The 14228-nt window shown below is 35.1% G+C and overlaps 2 protein-coding genes across 10 annotated transcripts in view; one reads left to right on the forward strand and one right to left on the reverse strand.

The window, feature by feature from the left end:
• Positions 1-57: 57 nt before the first annotated feature.
• LOC105337856 (uncharacterized) lies at positions 58-7491 on the forward strand. The gene is made up of 5 exons (XM_066087457.1): positions 58-2152; positions 2309-2967; positions 3124-3177; positions 4843-4899; positions 4981-7491. The coding sequence occupies exons 2-5, from the start codon at positions 2346-2348 to the stop codon at positions 7215-7217; spliced, it is 2970 nt and encodes a 989-aa protein (XP_065943529.1). The 5' UTR covers positions 58-2152; positions 2309-2345; the 3' UTR covers positions 7218-7491.
• A 2846-nt stretch (positions 7492-10337) lies between these two features.
• LOC105337857 (ral GTPase-activating protein subunit alpha-1) overlaps positions 10338-14228 on the reverse strand; it is a 41857-nt gene continuing 37966 nt past the window's right edge. For 5 of the 9 annotated variants that reach the window (XM_034469396.2, XM_034469395.2, XM_011442772.4 and 2 more), the window contains one exon: positions 10338-11517. In XM_034469396.2, the coding sequence (XP_034325287.2) occupies positions 11387-11517 (131 nt within the window). In that variant the 3' untranslated portion in view covers positions 10338-11386. Of the gene's footprint in view, positions 12248-12561; positions 12583-12765; positions 12811-14228 lie in introns of all 9 variants that reach the window. The other 4 variants (XM_034469399.2, XM_034469398.2, XM_034469397.2 and 1 more) reach the window with 4 other exon arrangements.

Here is a 14228-nt window from a genome sequence, read left to right on the forward strand (position 1 = left end):
GTTTGTGCGCCTTCATAGCACGGGGAAGGATTAACTTTAAACTTAAAGTGATTAAATTACCGAAAACTGTATTTTGTCAATGCATTATCATCGACTTCCCTTTTTGTCCCTCATCTCACAAAACACGTAGAATTTATCGATGTTTTGTAATATCAATAGAATATTAATAGAATCATTCATTAATATGAGTTTGGGATAGTGAAATTCCACATAGCGGACAAGATTCACGGTATGGTGTTCAAAAATTTATTTCGGTATGAAAATCGATAACTCCGCGTGTTACGTATAGTGCAATTAGAGAATACGACAATTTTTCAATGTAATTTTAAATATGATACATTGTTATCAACGAAGAGGGCTGAATGGTCACATCCATTTTTACTCACGTTCATAAAACGAAGAGCTATCTATAAAGATAGAAAAATGTTCAAATTTTAAAGTTTAAGGCAGATCTGATGGTTGATTTGTTGATTTTGTTGTTAAATATTTCATGGATTAGCACATTCTAAAATCAAGATTGTACCAGAGAATGTTGTGAGAGTGATGCCTTGGCGCACTTTTGTAACTGAAGTTGCACTTACTAATCCTCTTTAGCTATCAAAGTCATGAAAAGACAAGGAATTTAATGAAATTACTATTATAGGCTACTGTGTACAATAAGCTACAAAATTGCAATTTAATAAGATAATTTAATAATTAGATTACTTCTTACGACTGTGAAAGAACGAAAAATAATTTTACAAATTCTATTTATTTTCATTATGTTGCTATATTGACCCCTACCCAAGGGATTGAACCCTGGAGCCAGGGGCCATGAATTTCACAATTTTGACACAATGCTTTATGGATATCATGACCATGCATTCAGTTAATCTCCCCTGCTGTGGAAGTACAGAAGAATTTTAAAGTCTAAATACATTTTTTTATATATCCTTATTGGCCCCGCCCAAGGGTCTGAATCCCTGACCCAGGGGCAAAGAATTTTACAATTTAGATAGAGGGCTTCGTGAACATCATAACCATACATTCAGTTTATCTCCACTTACTGTAGAAATAAGAAAGATTTCTAAAATTTGATACATTTTCACCGTATGTTCATTTTGATCCCACCTTAGAGCCAGCGCCCCTTATCCTGACCACGAATTTCAGCTTCATGAAGATTATAATCATAAAGTTTTTCTAACATTGAATACATTTCACTATTTGGCCATATTGGCACCGCCCAGGGGCCTGAACACCTGACCTAGGGGCCATCGATTTTACAATTTAGAAAGAAGGCTTTATGGACATTTTAATAATGCATATGGTTATCTAAGACATATGGAAGCAGAGAAAAAGATTTTTTAAAAGATTTAATAAATTTTCACGATTTGGCCAGATTGACCGCGCCCTAGGGCCTAAAACCCAGACCCAAGGGGCTTTGTATTTTAAAAAAGAAGTAAAAAAGTAAAATTGTAAACGGACTACGCACGACGACGGACGAAGACCAATGGCAAATAATTTCACACTAGTACTGCTGTCTCACACTGAACAAACGGATCTCACACCGGTGATAATGCTAGACAACCAAGCCTCTTTTAGCCAGACAGCTGCGTGATTTGCATCTCTTTAGACACATATTAACGTTATTATTAAAAAATATTGAATGACTCATGCTAACATATTGAAGGCGATATCGTAATCTGAGTGCTCTATGTCTCTTTGTTCTTTTCATACTTGTAATGCATGCAATATGATAGCATGAACAGCGTAAGGAGCATGGCTGCATCGTGCTCGCTACAAACAAAGGGCGCCGTATGGGGAAAAAGTAATAGCTAGCTAAAAAAAAAATACAGAACGTATATAAAAAATACAGAACGTATATACATGACCGAGAAATATACATATAAATAATTGCAATATAATTGAGAACACTTACTAAGCAGAATTAGGTAGGCTACTATGGTCCAAAGGCTTATTTTGCTTACCCTTGTTACGCCTCTGAAACTTGTGTGCATTTCAATGGCGCAATGCTGACTAAAAATGTAAACAAATATGGCGGACAAAGACCATCCCTTATATTTTACTAGCCTTGACAAACTATTTCAACCGCAAACTCCAATGTTTCACTTGATGCGGGGTTGGTAATAAAACATTATTACCATTTCAGAAGGTAGGTGTTTTAATCGCAAGTTATGCATAGAACTTCATTTCAAATCTATTAAATACTGCATTGGTGAATGATTGATTTGATTAAATCATTTGCATATAGAACTAAAGCACAATTCATTATCACGTTCTATATCAGTTTCCTTTTTTATACCAAAAGTTAGTAGGTATAATGAGCAAGGATAGTGTTATGCAATATGGCTTCTTCAGCGTACTCTGCAACAGAAGAAATTACAAATGCCAATCGAATCTCTCGTCTTCTGATGGGGCCTTGCACAGACCAATTCAGAGATCTACTTCGTTTCTATATTGAACCCTCCAAATTTTCAGAAGTGATCCAGAAGAAAAAATCAATTGGTTGTCGGTCTAATATGTCAGTACAAAGCTACAAGCTGATTCTACCCAAATCCGGTTCTTACAAAGGAAACTACGACGACATGGACATCGCTTTGTTGTACACCTTACTCAGAAACATTTGTGGGATAAAAGAGCACCGGGCTGGCTGGGGGGAAAAGCCACAGGCCTCTGACCGATCGGTCTCGGCAAACATAGAGCGGATAAGACTGGCCAGAAACCAATGCGGCCATTCCACAGGAGGCCTTCTTTCAAATGCCGACTTTAATCAAATATGGTCGTCTGTCAGAGCGTCCGTTGTGGACCTCGATCTGGAACTGGGGAACGGAAACAAGTATGAGAAAGAGGTTGACTTTATCCGCCACGACACAATGGACCCAGTGAGAGACCAGCACCATAGGGATCAGCTGATAAAGCAGGCGACAGAGAATCAGGCGACGATTGAAGAGGTCAATCAACTCAAACGTACCTATTTACGCTTTGTCATCATTTCATTTTATTCTTTATCATTGAAGGACAATAAAATAAAAAGCGAAAATTGAATATTTCACACGAATTAATCGTGAATGTTTCCTAAAACGTTTCTCCATTTACAATACCAATTCTTATTCTTCTACATAGGTTCTTTGCAAGACGTGTGTGAACAAAACACATCAATTCAAACAAGTATACAAGGTACCCGTAGCAACGTAAAATTGTGTAGCAAGATAACTTCTTTTAAGCTCACTAGAACCGAAGGTTCCAGTGAGTTTGTGCTTTTTTTTATAATTTTGATCACCTTTTCAAAGTCGTTTGTCTGTCCGTCTGTAAACTTTTCACATTTTTGACATTAGAACCACTGAAACAAATTTAATTAATCTTGGTACAAAGCTTCCTTACAGGAAGGGGATTCTTAAAACAAAGGGCGAACCTTTTTCGAAAGGGAGATAATCGCATAACAGTGAAAAAAGTGTGCATGTTTTACAAAATCTCCTCACGAACCACTGCAAAAGAAATGCCAATACTAGTATTTATATCAAAGTTTGTATATACTAGCAGTGCGAAGATCCTAAATTGTTAAAACTGTGACCCCCAACTAAAAAAGACAGGCATTGCCAGTCTACAAGAGGGACTCAAAGTTCAACATAGATATCTATGAAAAAAATGTTTTAAAATCTTCTTCATAATAACTACAATGCTACAAAAAGATAGTGTAGATTATAAATTGTTTAAACCATGAACCCCAACCGAATACTGGGGCCCCAAGAGGAAGTTCAAAGTTTATCAAAGAAAAATATAGAAAAAAATGTTTTATAATCTTCTTCTCAAGAACTACGATGCTACAATGAACCAATTTGTGGTACTACTATGCAAGCATTCCCGGACAGTGTAAATTTTAAATTGTTAATCTTAATACTGGGGTCCCAAGTCAAAAACCATAACCACTTGGACCAATACGAGGGCTTAAAAGTTTAAAAAATATATAAAGAGAAAAGGTTTTATAATCCTCTTTTCAAGAACTCCAATGCTACAATTTGTTATACCGGGGGCATTTCTATGCAATCGTCATTATATAGTGTCGATTCTAAATTGTTAAAACCATGACCCTTTGACCAATACAGGGACCTCTAGAGGGGCTCAAATTTTAAAGGGGCTTGGACACGATTTTAGATCAATTTAATTTTTTTATTTTTTAGATATAAAATGGTTTACTGGCACATTTTAATGATTGACAATATTTAAATGTTATGATTTAAGTAATAGAAGAGATATACAGGTAGGAATTCATTGCTATGTAAACAAAGCTCGATTTCTTATATTTGTTTACAAATAATGTAATGTATGGAATTACCATTTCCTTGGCTAAATGACTCGTGAGAAACCAAGGCAAACTTGTTTAAAGTGTTTATAAAATATATTATCAATAGAAGTAAGCAACATTTGATTGAAAATTATAACTATAAATCACATATGTAAACTATCACAAGGCTCGAGCTTTGTTTACAAAGCAAAGAATTAAAAACTGTGTATCTTGCTTATAACTTAATATCTGACTTTCAAATTTTGATTAAGCATTAAAAATATCCATATTAACCATTCTAAACATTAAAAATTGAAAAATAAAATTTGAAATTTTTAGCTCAAATCGTGTCCAAGTCCCTTTAACATAGAAATATAAAGAGAATATATTTTAAAATCTTCATCCAAAGAACTACGATGCTACAACTTGTGATGTATGCATCTTCAGTTGGTGAAGATTCTAAATTGTTAAAAGCATAACCCAAAGACCAATACTTACGCCTCAAAATGTTCAGGTGAACAATGTGGTCCTTATTATTCATTTTGATCTCATTTTTATAGACACCCAAACCAGAATGTTATCTTTTGAAACCAGAAATATTCCACTCAACATAAAAAGTAAGCGTTAGACTTTTTTCCAAGATTCCTTTTTAAAATTGAAAAAGCCACAAAATATTTTGTTGGATTCTTGTTTTGCAGAGCAACACTTGAAACTTCTTGACTCCTGGCAGAAAGAAGACTTGCCTTTCCATGAAGTTCATAGTTTCCAGGATATTCTGGAAAAAGTTCAATCCAAAACAATCGTGACCATAATTGGGGGACCAGGATCTGGCAAAACAGCCATGATTCGACACATAGCTCTACTCTTACAGACGGAGTTTGAGATCGTCCCCATAGCTTGTCCTTCTGACATCATTCAGTATGGACAAGAGGGAGAGGGATGTAAACAGTTATTTACTTTTGATGACGTCATGGGAGTATTTGGAATTGAAAGAGGAAAGTATATACAATTGGAAGATTACAAAGAAAGCATTTTAAATGTGCTAGGTGCACAATCAAAAATCCTGTTCACTTGTAGAAAATCTCTATACAAAGAGGCTGAAGAATTGGAGTCCTTTGTTCTGAGTAAGGAGTGCATTGTTGATCTGGAAGACAATGACAATCAACTGACTGACCAAGACAGGGAACACATCCTGGAGAATCACTGTAGGCATAATGATATCATATTTCCGATGGAAAGTCCCACAATCTCATCAAATGTAGGTAAAATGATGTTTCCACTTCTTTGCAAGCTATTCTGTTCCGATTCAAAATATCAAGCCTTGGGTATGAAGTTCTTTGAAAACCCTAAATCACACATACTCCGTGAGATAAACCTCTTACAGAAGCACAAGCGTATTCAATATGCAGCACTTGTACTTTGCATGTTTTGCCAAAACCGATTGACAATACACATGCTAAAAAAGAAAGAGCCACGGTTCATGGAGATCAGAGAAGTTGTGTTTGAAAGCTGCCGAGTGAATGGAAGGAATTCAGAAATCCAAGATGCTTTGTTCAATATGGAGAACACTTTCACATCCCCAACAAGCAATGGCTACTCGTTAATCCACGACTCAGTGTATGAGGTCTTGGCATACCATTATGGGAACAAAAACCAAGAGGATATGTTGAAGTACATGAGCAGCAGCTTTGTCGCCAAGAAGATTATTATTAGTGATAGCAGGGACCAAACAGATGATCTGTTGATCAAACTTAGAGAGGAACATTACAAAGTGTTTGCCGAGAGACTCCTCAAAGATTTAACATCTCTGGAACTGCACGATGTTTTTATGAACAAGGCTTTGAAAGATGGTGGTGTTTTTTGTGCATTTATTGATGCACTGAAGAGAATATCGTACCCAAAGATAAAAGAACTGTTCTTTTCTAAACAAGAGGACACTTCCAAAATTGTCTCCAGAAGCAAGCACGTTGGTGACGAGCTGGAGATCCGACAGACCACCGACTGTGAACTAGACCGACAAAATCTGTTGGTGGGAGGAGTGATGGTGGGGGAGAATGCATCAACGCCCAATGTCCGGATTATTAGCTGGGTTATCTACTATGGTCATAGCAAACTTCTCCAGTACCTTTTCGAACAAATACTTAAAAATCAGGAGTCAATTCAGCAGGTATTAAGTGGATATATACCAAATGACCACGAAGAAAATGATCGGAACTTAACTGAACAAACAAGACTTCTTACTCTTAGTTGTTACAGTGGGAATTTAGAAGTCGTGAAACTGTTGCTGAAACATTGCGACACAGAGTGCATCAATAACAAATCTCAGTACACGTGTCACATGTTCTACGATCATCGATACATCACTCCCCTAACCGCTGCCTGTGCACGAGGCCACCAACAAGTGGTAGATGAGTTAATACACCACGGAGCTAGCATTGATCAGCAAGACGAGTGGGGCACCACAGCCTTGTATGTGGCGGCAGAATCCGGTCATTTATCCATTGTGGAGTCTCTGGTTAAAGCTGGTGCCGACGTCAATGCATGTGATATGGACGACATCACTCCTCTATTTGCCGCATCCCAAACTGGATATTTATCAGTTGTAGACTTTCTTCTAAAACATGGGGGCGATTGCAACAAGCCGGATATATACAAAATGTCACCACTTTATGTGGCAGCACGGAATGGCAATGACTCCATCGTTGACTTGCTCATACAGCACGGCGCTAACTGCAATCAGAGCGACATGGGCGGCAGGAGTCCTCTGTATGCAGCATCAAGATCTGGTCACATGACTGTTGTGGAGGCTCTTATTAACCACGGTGCTGACGTGAATCGGTGCAGCACTGATGGCAAATCTCCACTCTCTGTCGCCTTAAAGCACGGACAAATGGCTGTCGCAAATTTACTAGTGAAACATGGCGCCAAGAAATGAGGTTGATTCCGATGAAATGAGATATGATGGAACTCAATCATGTTTTGCTATTATAAAAAAAAACTAAGGTATATTAATTAAGCTGACATGAATTTATAAACGCATTATTTCCCTTTTATCTCCGACTACCGCCATATATTAGTTGTCGATTTCTATTGTTCTGCTCATCGCTGCATACCCCCTATATAAGGCCGAGAGCACTATTCATGCTTCACCGCATTCAGGTATTTCATACACCCGAACACGTTACCTTGGACGAAAAGACGTGTAGAAACGCGTTTTGAACAAAATAATATGACAACCACTGCACTGACAAGGAATATATCCAATGAACGACGAAACAAGACAGACTGAAATCCAGGCACATAAACATATAAAAAAAATCCTCGATATTTGTAGACCCTTTTCCTGTTAATCTTATAACATCGCACATGCGCAACCACACACTGTGGGTGATCAAGTAATGTCAATGATCGCATGGAAACGGAGCGTTTTTATAGAACCGATGGAAAAGAGTCGATGTTACGTTGTTACTTTCTTGGATTTACTATAAATTAGCTACTGGGTTGGATGTAGTGCCGCCGGGGTTTCAAAAAGATGCAGACGCTGTGCCATCTGTATGGACGACACACGTGTTCGATGGGCATGTGAAGTAACTTAGTAAGGCAGCACTATCTGTGCAAAATAATACGGATACTAGTACCTTGAAAATTCTTTCAAAGAATAAATATATTTTGTATTCTATTGATTGTTGTTTCCATTTTTTCTTTATTGCAAACATTTTACTGCAATGTGTAGTAGATGCATTTAGAAGTCCGTGCAACCTGAATGCCTCGATCGGAAAACAACCGACCGTAACTTTCTCAGCTGGTATATATACCCCAGTGGCAGTAGAGGAGCGATCGAATCTAATATGGCGACCAAACGCTCAAGGTGACTCTATACACCCACAGTTTATTCCAATTTTCAACAGACCACAAAACATACACTTATCAAACATAAAAATGATGATAGGGGTACTATAGGTATTTTTAAAGAATTTTTAAATGTTTTTTTTTTTCGTGTTTTTGTAAAATAATTTTTAAAAGTTAACTATTAACAAATTGAGAGAGATTTTTTTTGTCACATGATGGATATTTCCTTCGGACACCTAAAAATGAATATAATACTTCTTAATATTCAAAAATGTTATTATTGCAATTTTTTTTAGAATTTCCCCAAAACATAATTTTTCATATTTTCTTACTCTGTTGACAAATCATCTGAAAAAGCTGCTTGATGTTATAAGAAAATGTATTTTAATAACTGTGACATAAAAAATTTGAATGAAAATCAAATAAACACACAAAATATTTTAAATTTTATTTGGTATGAAAGGTAAGAGTTATCGTTCCTAAGTCCCAAGGCCCAAACATCTTGGGGACTTTTCATTTCTGAGTTGAAGAAAATTTCCTAAATATCATGATGGAATGATAAATACATACATTTTTCATTATAGGCCTATATAAGTGAATTTATTCGCTTTAATGCAAAACTAAGTCAAATAAATAAAGGGGAAACTTAACTAATAGGATTTATGTGTCCCAACCTGAGAGAAATTCAAAGCCACCCTCCTATCTCCTTATGGTGGTTAGCAACATCTGTCAATATTAATGTGGATTAAAGTATATTATAATTGAAATACTTTCCACCCCTGCTAATGTTATTGTCATTTAAATTTTAGACCACTTGGTTTTATTTGACTCTTTCAGTTTCGCAGTAAAAATCACGCCTCGTGTTTATAGTCTATTTCATAGAATCTAGGTATTTGTAATCAAATATAAAATCTAGAGGCTTATTGATTTTAAACTTTATCTTCCTTAATTGGTGGATAAAATGTGTTCTAGAAATAAATGTGACAGTACAAAAAAAAAATATTTTTTGTCTGCGGTTGCAACAATTCCCATGCTTTAGTAGAGATCCCCCATTGGATTAATTTTCGATCCGCGCCTGACCTAGTAATAACATCAATAGTGAAACAGATTATACTATTTTATGCTGAAAGTTTCTTGAAAATGGGTAGATATACTATGTTTTTATGCAAAACATACATCCATTATTTTTCTAAAAACATGGTATTGTACACCACAAGCATCAAACATAGCTATAATTTTATTAAGCAACCCAGTGTTTATATTTTCATCCACTCTACACGTGGTTGAACACGAACGATAACCCTGTTCTGAATATTATCGTTTAATATAAATAACCGCTAAATAGTGAAATAAGACATACTTCTTAAAAGATTTTCATGTTTTAACATAAGTCAAAGTAGGATATGATATGAAAAACGACCAGTACTCACGTATTTTGAGAATATTATCCGAACACTTATACTTTCGCTCGAAATTACACAGGAACTTAATAAATTTCGATGAAGTCTCGTGAACTTTTATTCAAGCACCTCTGGATATATTACATAATTAGCAACGATAAAGAAAACATTCCGAACACATTCGCAGGGGTGTTTCACCAGTTAAGAATTTTCTTTCACAGTATTGAACCAAAAAATACGTTTTAGAAAATTTTGGAAAGTTAAAAATTTTATTGTCCTCAACGGGATTCGAACTCATGACCTACAGGTTTGTAGTGAACCCACTAACCCACTGCGCTACGCTGTAAGATGTCGAAAATCGGAAAGAAACTTGTAAGTCATGAGTTCGAATCCCGTTGAGGACAATAAAATTTTTAACTTGCCAAAATTTTCTTAAACGTATTTTTTGGTTGAATACTTTGAAAGAAAATAAGCTCTCGTTGGATTTCAAGGGCACCCTGTAAATGGTGAAACTATTAAAAAATTATACTTGATTTTATTGTTTATTTCGATAAATAATACGACATAACGTGAAGGTGTCACATTACTTGTAAGTAATGATTTTTCCAATTAACAAATGAAATCTAAGACTATTCATTTAACAAATTTTTAAAAAGAGTGGTCCCCATACAATTCGCCTCAGTTTAAATCAGCCAGTACCGGAATTGCATGCTTCCAGATTTACTTTTTTGCGTACTGCGTCATCAAAAAGTGGTGTATAGAGTCACCTTAAAGAATGGTTTGCTAAATCAATAAAAACCACGCAGTTCTCTGACACAAAACTTTATATATATATATTACATAAATACTATTGCACATCAATTTTGATCATTTGTTCCTAGTAATTGAAGGGGAACAATATGAATGCTTGCTGCCATGACAACAATTAAACATGTAAACAATATTCTTCCATATATCAGCTTTACCAGACTTTTGAGTAGTCTAAAAATATGCACCTAAAACTACATGTAAATTCATAATTATTCCTGAATAAAAATGGGACATTTCAGTTCAATAAATGTATATTGCTTAATCAAGACAGAAACCATAATATTCCATTCTCTTTCTCTGGCAAAAAATCCCATACATGTACATGTAAAACATAATAAAAAGAAAATAACTGTCCATCCCTCATTTAACAATGTATAAAATGTATTTTGCTATGGCGAATTTACATTTTATTTAGCTCTCTGAGTTCTGTCATGAAATCAAAATAGCACTATTAAATTCATTTATGAAGGGTCTACAATTCACAAATAATATGAACAACAAATATTTGTATGCCATTATACTCTTAAAGAAGCTAGATAGTAAAACAAAAATAACCATTAGATCTTCCTTAAATTTTTTGATATCATTTTGTTTAGCTCTAAACTATCAATCAGTAAAGCAATAAGCTTTGAAGATAAATATTGTGCTATCTTTAAACAGAGCTCTTCTTCTTAAAGAGATAAATAAAGTCAAAAAATGGCCTCAACTATTCAGCCCTCTTAATCTAATAATTATAATATGTATGTATTGGATACAAGTTAAGGAAAGACTATCAAAATTCTTGACATATACACATGTACATGTATTACATATAGCATGGAAAACGTGAGTTGGACACTTGATGAGGGATGGACAATGGAAAAAGCAACAAGCCACAGTCAGCACTGAGTCAAAACTTAGTCAGCACTGAGTCTAAGTCTTTGGCACACATGGGTCACGAGTAAAAGCAGGAATATCACAGGTATCAGAGTTGTTCCGGGACTTGATGTCCGTGGTTTCTGACAGAGGGCGCTGCATTGTCTAGAGCTAATGGGGCCTTGTTGTGTCATGACTTTTTACTGCGGGCCTCGGGGCTCTCTGGGGGTGTTTGGTGTTGACTAGTCTTGGAAGCCTTTCGCCGATTCAAAGACAACCTTTTAGCTGTTCTCTCAAATATTCCTGTGTCACTCGACCCAGCTGCAATAAAACAACATTTGATGAAATCAACCTTAATAGGACTCCTACCTCCATATTTTGGGGTTCATTTTGTGTGCCACCTGTAATGATTAATGTTTATTAATATTTCATCATAACTTACAATAATCTATATTCTTATCTTAATTTATAAAAAAATTTATTCATGTATAGTATGGTTTTCATATTTAAAAAAAAACTTCTACATCTTGAGATAACTATGTGGTGGATAAATCCAAATATTCTTGAATAAGACGCGGAATTACACTATTCTGCTATGTTTGTTTTTTAATTCTGATTAAACGAACATATTACATGTATTACATATTGTGCTGCCTATTGTCATTACTAGTCGGGACTAATCTGCTAATCTTTGTTGTTTGTATGGTATCTAATTAATACATTATTAACCCACAGTATTATGGTATCAGTAGTTTCAATCTAAAGTAAGACTGAGATGTAATTAACATAAGCATGCTGAGTGAACTGTTATCCCATGCACCTCTCTAACAACAAGATATCTCAAAGCAAATATCAGGACAAAATCAAGCATATCCCCGAGTGGTATTATACCCGACTGTTATATTGTGTTAAACCACTGATAAATGGTATCAATTCCCAAATAAATCCATGTAAACAGGCACCACTGAATAGAAATCTTGCATACTCAGAATTCAGAAAGTTATCGGTTATAACATACGTTACCACACCCACAATTCATAGGCACAACAGACTGCAAGGTTCAAATCCAGTTATCGTCAGAAAAAGTTGTCAACAATCATTCATGGTGGACTATAATAACTGTTGGTATTTATTTGGAGGGCCATGAGCATAACAAAATAATTCATTTCATCCTAGGCAAGCTTTAATACAATTCATGTATTTTACAGTAAATTTATTTCACAAGCATATCAAGGGAAAGGAACTGCAGTGTTTAAGGGAATAACAAAAGTGAAATAACAAATGTGAAGAAAAAAATGAACAAAAACAAAAATAAAACATGGAGAAACAACAAGTGAACCTAGACATGCATTAGAAATGACTCACCGGGTGATGTTTCCTGTCAGGCTAAGAAACAGGCAAATTAGGTCACACACATGATAGATATATATTGAACACTGAACATGTATATATACACCCTCACATCGTAAGCAGCTTACAACTGTGCAGGTTTTTTTAGCAACATGTAAGTCTATCACAACACTTGGAGTGAGAGGAATGAACAGTGGACAACATTGGGTGCTCTCAAACCTTATCAAAACACATCTAGATGTTGGCGTTTGTGTATCTGGAGTCCTATAGACATAAAAGGAGGGTACATTTACTACAGTCCTCTTACAGTCAGTTAAATGTGCATTTATTAGACAGCTCAAAACTTCCCTTACTAAAAGAAATTTTAAAGTCTTTAAAATAGGATTTACAGCTTCTATTGATACAAAATTTCAACTGAAGTCAGAACTGATCCATACAACAAAGGATGTTGTCAGACCCCATTTTTATGAAAAAATTCAATGCTAGCAGTAATCAAAGTGAATGATGAATTAATATAGGCGATAGGTTTGCTTTTGAAAATACAATAAATTGAATGTCAACATGAAACCCCAACTGTGTCCTATATTCAGTAAAAATTATTTCAGATTAAATTTGAATATTCATAATACCTTATAACAAATTTTCATAGAATTTCAACACGTTTGCTTAAACTAAATTTCTTGATATATTAGCCTTTTCAGCCATTGAATTTTAGTGAGTCTAAATATATGCCTTTTCATTAATCTTCGGTCACTGTGACAAGTCTTAAACACATGCTCACAAATTTTTTAGTCCTTATTAAAATGCAGAACTTGTATTAGAAAGAGCACAGAGGCAGACCAAAACACTTGGCTAATGAAGATGATCAATAATATTTTTTCCCCTTTGTTTCTACTCATTTTCATATCCCTCGTGTACACAGTTATCCCAGCTTCATTTTGTGGCATCAATCAAATGAAACATAATTTTAACAATACATATATTAAATGTTAAGTATATAATGAAAGTCAAGGGAGAATAACATGTGAACTATAAGATATTATAACACTTCATATTCATAAAGCTTGCATTTCAAATGAGTAAATTTGCTGCAGCCTTAAATAAAAAGTATGCCTTGAGACATACAAGAGTATGAGATTTTATGTAATACATATGTCTGCACTAAAAATGGATACAGAAATACAACTAGCATTGAATGATGTGAGTCTTACCTTAAGAGTATACAGAATGGCTTAAGATTTGTTATCACCAGATTCGGTGTTTGCTGTTTAAACATTAGCAGAAATGCATCATGCTTTAGTATACTGAGAATGTTATACTGTTTAAAAGACGACCAGATCTAAAGCTACTGGGGTTACAACGAACATTAACAGTTTGTTAGGTACACCAAATACTGGGGATCATTCTGTGATTTTGTACTTGATGTATTGCTATAGTGAAAAGATCATAGAATAGGTACAGGCAAGTCAACCTTCAAACAGGGATATACATATGTACTGGTACCTGTACAGACAAGGACCAAGACCTCTTTAATATCACAGTTACAGCCCTTTGTTTTGATTGTTTAGGGATGCTGGCAACTTAAGCAATGTTCATGCTTCAAATGAAAAGATCTAGGCTTCAGATGAATAGATCTACAATTCAATGAGTCCGACAGCCAAAGTCTTATTAACACAACACTT

Source organism: Magallana gigas, chromosome 6 (assembly GCF_963853765.1).
Source record: "Magallana gigas chromosome 6, xbMagGiga1.1, whole genome shotgun sequence".
NCBI classification, from domain to species: Eukaryota; Metazoa; Mollusca; class Bivalvia; order Ostreida; family Ostreidae; genus Magallana; species Magallana gigas.